The 16041-nt window shown below is 39.3% G+C and overlaps 1 protein-coding gene across 4 annotated transcripts in view; it reads right to left on the bottom strand.

The window, feature by feature from the left end:
• Positions 1–13966, bottom strand: part of PAPOLA (poly(A) polymerase alpha) — a 45994-nt gene extending 32028 nt beyond the window's left edge. For all 4 annotated transcript variants that reach the window (XM_068398580.1, XM_068398581.1, XM_068398582.1 and 1 more), the window contains exons 1-5: positions 13690–13966; positions 3360–3530; positions 2671–2737; positions 1151–1232; positions 543–652 (exon numbers count right to left, since the gene is read on the bottom strand). In XM_068398580.1, coding sequence (XP_068254681.1) covers positions 543–652; positions 1151–1232; positions 2671–2737; positions 3360–3530; positions 13690–13697 — 438 coding nt within the window. In that variant the 5' untranslated portion in view covers positions 13698–13966. The remainder of the gene's footprint in view (positions 1–542; positions 653–1150; positions 1233–2670; positions 2738–3359; positions 3531–13689) is intronic.
• Positions 13967–16041: the final 2075 nt, after the last annotated feature.

Genomic DNA, 16041 nt, shown 5'->3' with positions numbered 1-16041 from the left:
CTACAAGGGAAATCTTCATCTTTATATGCTAAAAATCTTGCACAAGCATCTAGTAATGAGGCACACTAAAAACATAACTTCCATTTTCAAATGCACAGCTGACAGCCAATATAGAAAGTTTAGTTAGTATCAACCACTGTAATCGATTATATAAGCACAAAACTATGAAAACAGCAGCATAACAGTATACTTTAAAACCTTCATTAAACACACACAAGTTTCGTCCTGACCCTTTTCAAGCTAACACATTTGCATCTGCCTGCTGCTAGAGAGCAAGCAGAAATTTTGCAAAACTAACACACATGCTAGGAGATCATTCTGCCATCTAGATTTTTAAATAAGCGTCCCTATTAAGTGGGAATAGAGAAAATTTGGAAGAATCTCTATTTATTTCCACTATGGTGATAAGGCTTGCAGTAGATTTTTAGTTAATCTGCAGCAAAGCCTAACAGTGAAGTTATATTTAGTTATTCAATGCATCGTCTTTCACTATTAACTTTTCAGCATCATCAGTTCAGCTAGCTGTATCAGAGTTCACATACCCTCAGATCTTTTACTTCTTCCTGTTGTTTCAGTTTTTCATAAAACGATGTGAAAAAATCACTTCGTTCAACATGTCTTGGTGCAACACATAGGGCATCAATATCAGCACCTGAAATTGTTTATTAGCACAAGTTATTCACACTTCACACATATGAAATGCCAGCAATACCCAGAAATTTTTTTTTTAAAATCAAACAGGAAAATTTAGTTTCTCCTCCTGTGGAATGGCTTTTCTTTCGGAATACCAAATGGAAAAAAAAGTATGTTCATTGTGATTAAGCATACTGAATACATACAGACATTCTTCTTTCAATTGTAGAACATTTGTAGTAATTTTCAAAGAACAAACCATGAGAAGTAAAGTATACAACTTCCTCTATTTTTAAACAATTTCCAACTTTTTTGTCTGTTTTCCAACCCATGACAAAAACATAATACAGGAACATATTTCTTTTATTTAGAATGGAAACTGGAGATGGCTGACAAAAAGAAAAAAAAAACCCTAGCATCACCCAAAAGACAGCAAGTTTTTGTTACTTAAGTGTAACATTTACAGATACATCATTAGCTCAAACACATGAGTTTTTATAATAAAAATAAATGTTACCTTTTGTATGAACCCCTAATCTATAGGATCCAAATGTAAAAATTTTTCCTCCAACATTTTCTATTACAGACTGTGGAAGATTCTAAATGGAGCAAATAAAATTGGTTATTTTTACCTTAACAAGTTATAACGACACACAGAATTTATTTTAAAACAAAAGGAAAAATATTCCACAAAATCTATGTTAAAGTGTAGTTACTACTGAAATAATCATCTTAGTATTTACAGAAAAGACAGAGGTAAGTTTGCCACTTGGGAACTATTTGTAACATTTCATCTACATTACGCACTGCTGCTCAAACTTGGTAATTGTTCCAGCAGTTCTACACTTCAGGGGCAACAACTTTAAAATATTACGGATATTAAACACATTTTGCTCAATACTCACACATTTCACACTGACTTAGAAATTGATGATGGATTCAAATTTAGAGCAACAGAAAAATACTATTTACAGGATCAGCATTTATTAAATTACTTTCAGAGACCCATACTACATATTTAAAATAAAAGTTTGGTTTTGGGAGAGGTATTTATTTTATGTTAAAAATGTTCAGGTACATCTACTAAAGTTCCTAGATTTATATCTTCAAAAAACTCTTGAATCCACAGTACCGTAGGCAAAGACAGCTACCTTTTCATAACAGGATGCATTGTTACAATCTGAAGGCCTACATTAGCGGTTATACAGCAAAAGATATAAACAAATCGAAAATGAATTATTTTGCAATGTATATTGGTTTAACTTCAGTAGTTTCCAATCCAACACCAGTCAAGATACTCTCACTATTTTGTTTTCAAGGATCAACACATATATAGCAGGGTCATCCCTGCCAATAATCTTGTTCATATATAAATTCCCATTTCATAAGAGAAGTGTACAGAAGAAATACACTTCTAAATATTCTCAAAGCGAAATAGCTTAAAAAATATTAGGTTTTTACCCCTAAAAAAGCCACTTCCATCTTTACATTTTTGCAAGTCTATAATAATTCAAAAAAAGTGTGTGTAGGGGTAGGGGGGGACTATAACCTGACAAAAGCATTACTATCATTATTAAAGTCTACAAAATAACATTACAGGACTGTCATTAAAGAAAAAGACCACAGATCATAAAGCTGCAAGAAGTCCATTTTAAGATCTAGTGCTGGTTCACAAAGCCAAACAATCTAAGCATATAATTAACATAGCAATATATATATATATATATATGTATTTTGACAAAAAGTCAAGCTATATTTCTACTTAGGGAGAAGAGGGAACAACTGAAAATTACTATTACAACTACCATGACTTTTTCCAATATTTATCAGTTTCTTTCTTTGACAAGGTTCTACTTTGAAGGGGTGATGCTGCCTGGAAACAAAAGAAGCTACACAAAGGTGGTATTTGTTTTTCCAATTCGATCAAATTTGACCCCCAAATCTAAGATTCATCCCATTTAGACTGGGAACATATTTTTGAATTATCTCCCTATAGCAGTCTTAGTATGAGCATTTTCATGTAAAATACATCCATACCTTGCTTTCACTGATTTCCCGTATCCATTCCTTTACGAGGTTATTTAATTTTCCCAAAATTAGAATCCTATTGATAAAACAGCAGAATCACAGGTCATGAACTTAGACCAAGCTAGTAGTATTTTTTAAGACCCTGATCATCATGACACAGTAAGACAACTACAGTAACACTGCAGATCTAATTACAGATCTTGTCATATATATACACACTGAAACAAAGTCACTCTTACAACATTCCCACTATTTTTTTCCCCTTTAAAGATGTTCAAGTGATTTAAGCTCAGAAAAAATGGAAGTATGCAAGGCCTACACACATTTTAAGTATATGAATTCTACTCGCTTTCAAAATAAAACCTTAATTCATAACACACATGCACCTAAAAGAACAATGAGAAGCAGAACTGAGAGCAAAAAACTCTAGAAAGCTTAATAAGGAAAAAGTATAGGGGCCACTACAACAAAACAGTTAAAGGGAAAAAAATGCAAGCCAGCCTCCAAAATTTAAAGGTAATTTCAATTCCCTTCTGTGTTCTGAGGTATTCCTCTCAGGGTGAGAAAAATCAAGCTTAATATCCCACTAGGCTTTTAAGAACGCATTTTAAAGAAGATAAACATGCTTGGGGTTCAGTAGTCAACTACTTGAACCTCAAGATAGGAGAAAACCACTACTAGAGTGAGCATTTACTCACCTGCGTTGCAGTTCTTCTTCCTCTTCAAATACACCATAAGGTTTTAGGGTTTCAATTAATCTCTGGGTAAGCATGCAGTCAAACTCCTTGGGGGCAGCTAAACTGATAGGTGAGGTAATGCCATAATGCTTCTGCAGTTGCTGCGTTTGTGATCCCTGGGTTGTAACGGGACTAATAAAGGCAATTAGATAAAGTTACTGACAGAAACAAAACAAAACAAATTCTTTTAAATTATTTATTCTCATCAGGGTAGCTGACAAGAGACACATACTAAGGAAATAAAAAATTAAGCCTACTGTTAGCATTTACATCCCAGATCAATCTATATTAAATCTGTGTTATTAAGTACAACAACAGAATTACCTTTCTCCAACTCTAAATGTTGATTACAGGGTTACAAGTTCCTATGAGGCATGATCTTTAACATCAGCTGACTTCACACACTTAAAACGTTCACATAAGTAAGGAGGCTTTAGCATATTTTGAGCCCATCAGAATCACAGAATCACAGAATCACAGAATCACAGAATCACAGAATCACAGAATCACAGAATCACAGAATCACAGAATCACAGAATCACAGAATCACAGAATCACAGAATCACAGAATCACAGAATCACAGAATCACAGAATCACAGAATCACAGAATCACAGAATCACAGAATCAACCAGGTTGGAAGAGACCTCTGGGATCATCGAGTCCAACCGTTGCCCTGACACCAAGTGCCATGTCCAGTCTTTTCTTAAACACATCCAGAGATGGTGACTCCACCACCTCCCTGGGCAGACCATTCCAATGTCTAATAACCCTTTCTGAAAAGAAATTCTTCCTAACGTCCAACATGAACCTCCCCTGGCGAAGCCTGAGGCTATGTCCTGTTGCCCTATCACTAGTTGCCTGAGAGAAGAGGCTGACTCCCACTTCACTACAACCTCCCTTCAGGTAGTTGTAGACTGCAATAAGGTCACCTCTGAGCCTCCTCTTCTCCAGGCTAAACAACCCCAGCTCCCTCAGCGGTTCCTTGTAGGTCAGACCCTCCAGACCCTTCACCAGCTTGGTCGCCCTCCTCTGGACTCACTCCAACACCTCAACATCTTTCTTGAAGTGCAGGGCCCAGAACTGAACACAGTACTCAAGGTGCAGCCTCACCAGTGCCGAGTACAGAGGGACGATCACTTCCCTAGACCGGCTGGCTACACTATTCCTAATAGAGGCCAGGATGCCACTGGCCTTCTTGGCCACCTGGGCAGACTGCTGGCTCATGTTTAGCCAGCTGTCGATCAGCAGCCCCAGGTCTCTTTCCGCCGGGCCGCTTTCTAACCACTCTTCCCCCAGCCTGTAGAGCTGCATGGGGTTGTTGTGGCCCAAGTGTAAGACCCGGCACTTGTTCTTGTTGAACCTCATGCCGTTGGTCTCGGCCCATCTATCTAACCTGTCCAGATCCCTCCGTAGGGCCTTCCTACCCTCCAGCAGATCGACACTCCCACCCATCACAGTTAGCTTTAAGCTGACTTGTCTGCTGGCTATCATAACAGGATGGTTAGATGAATATCGTCAGCTCAATTTATGTTAGCAATATTACATATAGCCTTGCTTCATTAGGGGGGTGGGGGGCGAATATCAGAGGTTTGTGCTCGCCTTTGCCTAGCATAAGTACCAAGGATGTAAGTAGTGCTCTCTCCACATCCCTCATGTTTCCTTAGTATGACATTTTACTTCATGTAAGTATTTCTCCAAATAGGAAAGTAAGCCTAAAGTAAACCTCACCCACCAAAATGGGTTAAATCTGCAAGGACCTAGGTCACAAGTTAACAGTCCAATTCCAAGCCCTCATAGCATCCTTGCCTTGCACTTTTCAAGCTATACACATAGATATGGAGCCAAACCTCAGGCACAAGGATGATACTCTCAAGTCAATGTCCTGTATTTCAACATCACAATAAAGGAGAGGAGATCACGAAAAAGAACTTCAGCAGAAACACAAAAGCAAAGTTATCATCATATTGTGAGAACTAATAACAGCTTTCCTATATGAGCTTCCTGGATGAAAAACAGCCATGCAGTTTTTCATAATAGGCATACATTTGTTTGTAACATTCACATTTAAACACAGTCTTATTTTCAGAACAGTTTGAGCTTTAAGGCTAATAATTCTAAGTGTTTCAAAAATAAACTTGATCCTGTGTAACATACAAGTGTTTGGATTCAGTGCTTACTGCATGCTACACCTGTATAGTTAAAACTTTTTTGAACAGATACCAGTAACAATAGGTAGCCATTAAAAAAAAATTTCTTAAAACATATTCAGTATCGTAGAATACGTTATATACTTTAACATTTAAGATAGCCAAATTGTAAGTTTAAGAACACTTAGTCTTGCTCATTATGTAATTCACAGGTTTAAAAAAAAATCACTACTTAAATCTGTATTTAAAAAGCTCTAAAGGTTACTTGCAGCATTAAATACTAGTTTTATATTGATATATAGATAACTTTCCTCTAAACTATGAATATTATTCCCCCACCTTTGATTTCTGAAAATGACAAATAATTGGTTTTAAGCATACTGAAAAGCTTCTTTTCTGAAACTAACTTGTTACTTAATGAATCTTTCAGAGATCAACAAAAATATTATGACCTCTCATCAAAATACACATTTCAGAAAATGTGGCTATTGTATCAACAGCTATTCAAAACACCTTACCAACAATTAAAGCAAGTATTACCTGAAGGTTAAGGCAATGCTTGTGTAGAAGTGTTACATCTGCATTAAGTTATATTCTTACTACATAAGATTACTCCCTTTCAAAGGTATAAAGTAACTTTTTGTTTAATACCAAATATATAACTAATATTTTTAATTCAGATTATGCATTAATATTTTTTTTTCCTGAATTCAGTTATTCATTCTACTAGGGCAAAAGCTTTATCATCAGTTTAGTCTCCTTCAACTTTCATAAAGTCTACAGAAAAGGGAATCCTCCATGTCAAAAATTCAGGCTGACAGCTTATGTGAACATGCCATTCTTGGCAAGCATAACATTACCCTGTATATTGCTGTATTATCTGTCCTTCATGTTTATACATGTTATAGACTATTTCTATCATACAAAACAAGAAACAATTTTTCAGGCTAACTACATATTACGTGTGGAAAAACTACAGTATAACTTTATTATTACTTCCGTAACCTGTTGTCATCATCTCCTCAGGATTTCATTTCTCATTTCCATAAAGACTACGTATTAAAAAATAACATCTTAAATTAAAATTCATGGGAATGAACAAAATGTAATTTTCCACAAGTTAAACCCATTTTAAAACTATTCTAAGAATTATAATTTGTTTGAAATCAAGAATTCAGTCACAATGCAAGTTTCTCACAAAGCAAGTTCTAACACATTTGTCCCTTTGCTTCTTACCAAAAGGAAAAAAAAAGCAAACCAGGAAAAAATATTAAAAAAAACCTGTACATTAAAAAAAAAAAAATCAACCCCTAAGTAATCATGTCTAGGAACATTATTTGACATTGCTTCCTTCAGCTAAGAGGTTTTAATCACCTAATGAAGAATTTGGTAGCAGCTGAACAAATCACATAGGTCTTAGGACTTCAGGTGTGAATGAAAGCATTTAAAAAAAAAAGCTGTTCAGATTAATTATATAAAATAATAATTCAAATTGCGGACAAAAGAAGCCACTAAAACAATTTTTCTCTTTAACAAAAAAAATTAGGAATGTCAACAAAAATAGTAGCTTCAGCCACTTAGTTACTAAAAAAAGCAGTCAGAAAACAAAAGGTCTCAACACATAAACATCCCTTGGATATTACAAGTATTTTTACTTACAGCACAAAGCAAGTAGTTAAATTTGAATTATAATTTCTCCCCTTTTACCAACTGATAATTTGAAAAAATAAATTTGCTTTTCAATTTAAGATTTTGCAGTTTATTTTTACAGGTTTTTAAAGCAGTAATCAAAAGCAATCAATATTTTAGTTTTATGTAACAATTTGCTGATGGTCTGACTGTAATTTTCACCCATCCATAACTAGAAACTGTATCCAGTTCAACAGGTATTAGACTTCATTGAAAGGGCTGGCAAAACACAGCCTGGCAGATGCTGTTCCTAGAATTTAAAAAAAGACTCAATGTCACTCATATCCAGATTCTGTGAAGCAGACTCCTGAAGTCAGTAATGCTGACCGAGCCCTCTGTCTTCCACCTGCTTGTAAGAGCCATGCTTCACTAATTCGAGAACTAATAACTTAAAAATAATCCTTCAACCTTGCCCCCAAAATTACGATATGTAAAAACCAACCAAATGTCAGATCGCTTCCCTGATCTGGGTTACAGCATAACCCTGGCAGTGCAACGTGCAGGTCTGTCTTCACAAAACACCATGTTGACATGACTTAAACCAGGATTATCTCCAGCCCCTACGGGACCACCAGAGCACAGTCACAGGGCATGAAATAAGCTTTGAAAAACTGTTCACTAAAACAACAGCTTTAAACAACCTATTAAATCAATCACCTGATATACATCCTTGGGAATTGTTACACAAACACAGTTACAGTTTTTACAGTTACTCCTTTTATATTCATGTATAAGAATGAAATAAGGATGTTGTCAAGAGCACAGGACCTTCCTACACAAGTGTTTCACCTGTGTTTGAAGGTTGAGGAGTTAATAAGAACACTTCCACTGGGATGGTATGTAACAATTGTCAGCATAGCTGCCTTCTAGAAGATTTTACAACTCCAGAAGATACAATGAAGGTTACATTTTAACACATATTAATATTGGAGAGAATATAGGTTATTTCCAGCTAAAAACATCTAAATTGAAGATCACCTATTTACACCTGCTGAAGTTAACACTATTCTAAAGTTTCTGTAGCACACCAAAGGATATCAGAAAAGTGCCTTCATAAAACAGAAAAAATCGTATTTGGCAAGAAAGTTTGTTAAAATCATTTAAGGATGCAATAATTAACTAGTGTTAGGTAACTCACGTTCATTCACTTAAATGACAGCAAGTCATGGAAGTTACTATACAGCAAACAAGTAAAGGCATATCCTCTCCCCGCTCCCTGCCTTCCACAAAACCAAGAAACTTCAAATAAAGCATTTGCTAGCTGCTTTATTTTAATTGAAAAAAAGAATTATCACTGAGGAATGAACTTTAACATTAAGCACTCATTTTTCCAAGTTCAATGTTGTATTTACAGGTTACATGTTAGCCAGAAAATGCTAATGATCAATACTCCTATGACTTATGTTTTACTTTTTCCTAAACCCATGAAGATCACACTCTACTCTAGTATCTTCCCTCTTGGAAAGACATACAGACATGCTAGCTTTTACCTGTCACATGTCATGATATATCACTTCTGGAATCCCTTCGTTTAAACTGCCGAATTTATTCAAAGAGAAAGGACACGTAAGTATCAATGCTAACCCTCTATCTGAGGGGACTAGGGATGTTAAGGCTGGGGGGGCAGCGGGGAATGTCAAATCTGCTAGTCATTGAAGTTAAGCATTAACAAAAATCAAAGTGTATTAAACAGCAACAGAAACTCCCATCCCAGCTATTCAATCTTGACAACAGCAGAGGCAGATTTGGCAGACCTCGTCAAAGTCTGACACTCAAAGTTCCTTTAGGGCTTGCTTTAAAGAAAAAAAAAGATGAAGCTTTTATTTTTAACATTATGAAGTAAATGAAGATACAGTTTGGGGCTTTTTTGTCTATTTGTTTCTAGTCAACCACACATACACATGAAGATCTTGCTCTGCTATCAATATGAACTCCCTGTCAATAGCACAAATATAAAACAAAGTTGCAGAAAATGATGTAGAATTAAATTTAACGCTATTGTTGTTGCTCTGGTTTGACCTGAATTTTTGAAGACCATATGCTGACAGTTTAAACCATCTGCAAACTCGGCAACAGCTACAGTGGTTTAATTGTCAAGTGTTATGATCCAATAGCTCATTTTCAAATATGAATTAATCTCATCTCAGAGAAATACACATGTGCTTTCTCCCCATATAAAAACACAAACACACACAAAGTTCTAGTCTGTACTAAGCTGACAGTGGTACAGCTAAATGACTTTTTCTTCAGAACCTAAAGTTTTGGAAGGCAGTATCTTCTTAAATTGTTATCAGTAACTACTGAATAAAAAAGAACAAATCCTGGTAATATGGCCACTGCTAAAACCATTTTACAATAGAGTGCAGAAGTGAAAGAAAAAACCAAACAAAAAAAAACCCCAATAAAGCTTGTAAGAGGCTTTACAGTTTCCAGAGCTGTACACCTTTAAACTCCTTCAAATGGAAGCTACTACACATTGTTCTAAGGTAGAGGGGGGAAAGATTGAGAGATAAGGAAAAAACTTTCCAATGCATCTTTTAAAGATCAAGTTACACCCTGAACACACATCCATGTAACCTGAAAATACAGGTGTATTTATATAACACTGCCACACACATAACTAAGAGTCAGATACAAATTCGAAGTACTGTAAAATTACTGTACTTAAACCAAAAATGAGGTTTATGGCTATTCCAGAGACAAAAAACACCAGAGGCAGCAATTTAAGGAATTCCATAAGGTTGAATCAAAAGATATCAGGAAATATCAAACAAAGAACTAGGAATCCTATTAAATGTTTCACTGTAAGAGGTTAATTTGTCTCAGCCGTGACAGTTGCTCAGCCCAAAATAACTGGGCTTCCAAGTTCTGTGCAGTACCTCCACGTTAACAGGTATAAACTCGGGTTTTTTTGGAGTGACATTAGAAGACTGAAAGCTACTGCAAAACCACCTATACTTGCCATCCAGTTCCTCTGTACTACATCTAAATAAACCTCAGTATAGATTTTCATACTAATTTCTTCTTGATTAATAATGCTATCACTTTAAATTAATGCAACTGTTCTTCTAAAGTAGGTCGTGTGACTTGAAAAGTTAGGAATAATTTTATTCCTTCCATAATACAGTCTACAAAAACCTGATCTCCCTCTGTTCAGAAACATACTATTTATCCACTGCCAATCAGTGCAAGGCATTTTAAACATAGTCTTGTACTTCTGGCATACAAGTTGACAGTTGCTAATTAAAAGTCAGGAAAACAATGACTTTGCATACGTCTAAAGCAAAGTTCAGTGAAAGAAAACATATAAAAAGTCTTACTTCAGAATTGAGAATAAGCCTGACTGTCTACAATAAAGACTGAAAAAAAAAAAAAATCATTAATGACGTTCCAAAATTCTAATATGGACGTTACCAATACCAACAATAGTTAAAATTTATAGCGCTTATGGCACTTTTAAGTGTTCAGTTATATCACTCAATGTATTTTCCCACTTCTGGTTAAAAAAAAAAAAAAAAAAAAGTCTTTTGCAATGATTTCAGCAGATACAGAAGTTCAACAAAGAAGCTGTGAATAAGTAAGAGAAATATTTATCAGTAGCTTAACAAGAAACAGATTCATGGTGGTATTTATCTTTTTGTAACCTGGGCTTTTCTGACCCTACAAATAAAGACATAAATTCACATAGACATAGCTGCTGCTGCTGCACTGAGTCAGTAGACTTTCTGCATAAAACCTAGCCCCAACTGAAACATATGAACAGTTTAGTGAGCCTCATTTCTCCCTAGCATCTAACGTTTCAGAAAATGCACAGGAATAAGTATTCTGTACCTAACAGTTCACTAAAATATACCTTTATAGTAGAGGAAATATTCACCTTTGCTTCTAAGCAGCTTTTTTGAACAATTGAAAGTTAAAAGAATTTTTCCATATGCAGCTGATGTCTCTTCACGCAAGAGACTGAAGAGAATCTTAACAAAAACTCATGTAAGTTCCTAGGATAAATTTAGTATATTTTTTAAACACTAAAAGGCTTTTGCAAATGCCAGCTATCAGCACCACCAGAACTCGAGTTTGCTCTCTTACTACTAATGTGCCTTGCACATAAATAATTTGCTTGTTTTTATAGTTTTGTACCATACTGCTAAGAGAAGCACATATACATGCACACAGTGCAGTATCAATAATGCCATACACCTCCTGAGAACTCTGAACTAAGGCTTTTCAGGTAAAGAGTGATGACAATCTCTGGTTGTATGGGAGATCAGCTCTGACTAGGCCGCTCAATTGTAAACACCACTCTAAAAAATGAAGTTTAAAGGATGTCTTGAAAGGTCAGGACAAAAGAGCATTTTGTTTGTTGCCTGAAAGTTTGGCAGTGACATAGGGTTGTTGTACTCTCATTCAAAAAGCTCATCATCCAAAAACATTAAAGCATCAACTGGAAAGAATTATACAGAAAAGGAACTTCCTAAGCTTTCCTATTTTCCTTTAAACTTAAGTCAGAGCTATCACTTCATAAACTCAAGAATTAGCATTACTAGCATTGCAACTTACTAGCACTATAATGTCCCCTTTGAAGTTTTGACTGAGTAATACAAAATCAATCATTCTAAACACACAAATGACAGAACAAATGCAGAATCTGAGAAAGCTCTGCTTTTTCTAACAAAAATAAACCTCCTGTATTAGTGAAGTTGCCAAGTAATTTTATACTGAAAACAGCAATACATTAGTGCAAATAAAACTATGTAATGTCATTTAAGAGTTTCTAGTTAGTGTCATAAACACCTACATTAAGAAAAATTATCGAGTCATTCCAAACTTTTCAAACTTGAAGATCGCTAATATTACAATTCATAGGAGCAGCCTAAACTTTAAAACGTTGTTATTAATCATTTGGAATTTATGTAGTCACAACAAAATAAACTAAGAATGAAACCATGAAGAATAAACACCCTCCCATTTTCCTGAGGCCAAAAAGCATAGCCAACTTCAAAGTTGGTTTCTGGTCATTTTTTACGGCCATAATGAACATGAGCAAACTTATCTATGAAGACATTGCAGCCTCATTATAGAAGCATTAGAAACTACTTGGCATAACCATTTTCCCTTCTGCATTCACCCACTGTGTTTTTCCTACCATAAACTCTTTCAGTTACGTTTGTCTTGTGTTATCTACCCAACGATTAACTTATTAGTATTTTAGATTGAATAAAACAAGCACAACAGGCAAGCATGGTTATTCTTCACATAAACTTTATAGATTTAAATCAACATTGAATAAGCCCAAATAATGGTAGTGAAACAATAGTGAATAAGCCCAAATTCTTTATATTTATCCTTCAATGACCCCCCCCCAAAAAAAAAAACCAAACACAAAACCCACGCAAAACCAAAAAACCGAACCTAGCATATAAACATGCCTTATTCTTAAAAGCCACTTGACCACCTACCCATTGCTGCTTCCCGCGACTTACATCGGGTAACAAAACCCTAACAGTACGGGCTACGGAACTGAGGAGCAGGAAGTTGTCTCGACTAAACCCGGAGGCATCAAATCGTCAGCGAGGAAAAGAAAAAAAAGGGCAGGGGGGTGGGGCGAAGGAAATCGGCGAAGAAACAGAGATGAAATTATGTCCCACTTCGTTATTCGTGACTACCAGCAGAGTCGCAGCACAAGGCCCACTTTTTCAGCGGAAAAGCCCCCCGGCCTCCCGGTGGCGGAACTGCGGGGAGGGGGGGAGAGGCCGCGGGAGCGCCCCGCCACCGCCAGCCAGGGGGCGCTGCCTGCCCGGGCCGCCAGCGAAGCCCCTCGGCACGGCGGAGCCATCCCGCACCGGGTGAATCCCGCAAGGACAGCGGGCTCCGCTCGGGTCGCCTGTTAGAACCAGCACCTGTTCTAAAACCTCCTGCTCCCGGAACGAGGAAAAACCGCTGGCGCGGCGACCGGGGAAGAGGCTTTATCGGGGCTCTTAAGAGAAAAAGAGCTTCATCTTTCGCGGCCGCGGCGAGAACAGAATAAATATGCGGCACTTTGCCACTTCATACGGCCTGACTCAACAGCGGGCCGAACAGGGCCACCGCGGACAGCCACCCCGCGGCCGCCCGGCCCCACACGCCTGCCGCTATGAGGTCGCGAAGGAGAAGACAACGACAACAACAACGTAAAAGCCACATCAACATCTCCTTCGGGACTCGCAGCGATGGCGGGGGACAAGAAAGCAAGCAAGCAGCTCCTCACGGGCTGGGCGGAGAGCAGCGGACCCACAGCCCCACACACTGCGGCACCGGAAGAGCCCAGGGCCGGCGGGGGGACAGGGAGGGGGGAAGGGCGAGAGCCAGCAAAAAGGGCCTGAGCGGGCAGGGAGCACGGGGCGCTGCGAGGAGAGCGCTGAGTAAGGGCCGCCAGAACACAGGCCGGTAAGACGCTCCGTAAGCTTTCCAACTTACAACGGCATCGTCTCTCCGGCCCCTCCTCCTCCTCCTCCGCCGCCGCCGCCACCACCACCGCGTCGTCCTCTTCTCCCTCCTCCTCTTCTTCGTCGTCCTCTCCCACCGCCGCCGCCGCCTCCGGACCGGTCACTCGTCCCGCCAGAAAGCGGGAAACGTGACCATGGTACGAGCCGAGGTCAGGCCTTAGAGGGAAAAGAAAGCTGCTCGCTAGGCCCGGCCGCCGCCGCTTCACTTTCCTCTTCCCCTCCGGCCTTCTAACATGGCGCCCAGACGCTACCACAGCAGCCTTCTAGACCGGGGGGGGCCTGACGCAGAGGCGCGGCCACCCCCGCACGCCGCGCACGCTAGCTGGCTCGCGCATGCTCAGACGGCCGCGAGGCCGAGGGGCATCCTGGGGGCTGCAGTTCGGGCGGGGAAGCGGTCGGGTTTTGGAAACAAAGCGCTAACGGCTGCGGGGCGGCGCCGGGCTCCCGCGCTGCCGGGGTCACGCCGGGCGAGGCCGGCGGCGACCGGGGCGTCCCGGCAGGGGCGGCGGAGCTGGGCCGGCCGGGGAGGGGACGTAGCGCGGAGCCGTCAGCAAGGGGTCGGCGCAACTGACGGTGTGCCTGGGCACCGGGGGGGTTCGGGCGAGGGAAAGGGCGGACTTTGATTGCCGCGGAAACGAACGCGGCCAGACCGCCCTCGCCTTACCCCAACGAGCCGCCCGAAGGGTCTCAACATCGGCCCGCTGCGGGCTGCTCGCCCCGCCGCCGGGCCAGCGGCTGGCCGGCTGCATGCGGGGAGTCGCCAGGGTGCGGGGCGGCCGCGGCCAGCGCTGCCCGCCGCTTGGGGAGCGGAGGGCGCCCCGGCCCCCACCGACAGCCCCCGGGAAGGCACGGCGGCGTTTGGAATCGGGTCACGGCCCAGCGCAACCCGCCTGGGTCACCCGCTCTGTTCCCTGGAAAATGAAGGGTTTCAGTTCAGAGCTAGCTCTGTGTGTTATCTTTTGTTAGCTGCATCGGGCTTATTTTGGTTTTTATGTCCCACACAGAGCAAAGAGGTCATTTTCTAATAACTGTTTTTGAAAGCTCTGCCTGTAACAGACTGCATAAATTTCAAAAATTTTTAAAGAAAATCACATTCTTTACATATCAGCTTAAAACTTTCTTGTTAGAAACGTAAATCTATTACAGCAACTCTACACCAAAAAAACACCGTTTTATCTCCTTTTAGTGTCCTATTTTCATCTTTATGCTGAAAAATAGGACTCTCAAACTAAAAATGTCTCTAAAACTACCGATTATTTAATCTTCAGCTGCCTCACATGATAAATGGTAACTTGGACTGGCAGCATACAGGAAATTTAGATCCCAAATAAATCTGTTTAATCTTTAGAGTAGGAGATGGTGGTTCTGAACTCTGTTCCTGGCTCTCATCACTCACTTGGCTGTGTGACTGTGTGAAAACAGATGAAATAGGACTGTTTCTCTGTAAAAATAATATATCTGAATAAGCATGTTGGGCATTAATACATCTAAAATTCTAATACTGAAAGTATTAGATAAAATAAGTGTAAAATGTTTCTGAATCACCATTCTTTCAGTTCTTCCTCTTTTTTTTCCCCCTTCTCCCAAAACAGTCCTTGCTTTCTGTTTTGACAAAATCCTGTATTTGTTTTACACCAAATATGCTATCAGTTTCAGCTCAGTCAGCACAGATATTGACAGCTTCTGTGAGAGGTATATGAAGTCAACAAAAAAGGGGAATGACAGCCACATGCTGGAAAGTCTAGATTCTTCAACAATCTATTAAAAAACATGTATCGAATATTGAATGAAGAAGAGAATTAAATGAGAACTACACCCATTTGTTTGATTCCAAAGAAAAACACGGGTTTTATGACATACCTATGCTGGGAAACTGTTTACCCGTCAGTCTAAAGTGCAGCACAAGAAGACTGTGTCATGTGACTTTTTACCTCTTGGTAGCTGGCAGGGGGAATAAGAGAGCTTACTGTTTCCATTAATTTCCATTTTCAGCGAAAACATTTTTTTTTTTTAAGAAAAGTTTTTCTCAGGCTAGTTGCCTACATCCAGTATGGATCAGGACAATTTGTTTCTATTTATTGCTTAAATAGAATGTGTAACTGAAAAAAAAAAAAACAGGAAGAAAATTTTGGAGAGAGAACAGATTCTTATGGTTCAAGTTGCAGATAGACACACAAAATACAGATGCGTAAATGTATTACAGAATCACAGAATCACAGAATCAACCAGGTTGGAAGAGACCTCAGGGATCATCGAGTCCAACCGTTGCCCTGACACCACCCTGTCGACTAGACCATAGCACTAAGTGCCATGTCCAGTCTTT

Source organism: Nyctibius grandis, chromosome 4, assembly GCF_013368605.1.
Source record: "Nyctibius grandis isolate bNycGra1 chromosome 4, bNycGra1.pri, whole genome shotgun sequence".
Classification (NCBI taxonomy): domain Eukaryota; kingdom Metazoa; phylum Chordata; class Aves; order Nyctibiiformes; family Nyctibiidae; genus Nyctibius; species Nyctibius grandis.
The sequence above is the reverse complement of the archived record's forward strand: the minus strand, read 5'-3'. Positions and strand labels throughout refer to the sequence as shown.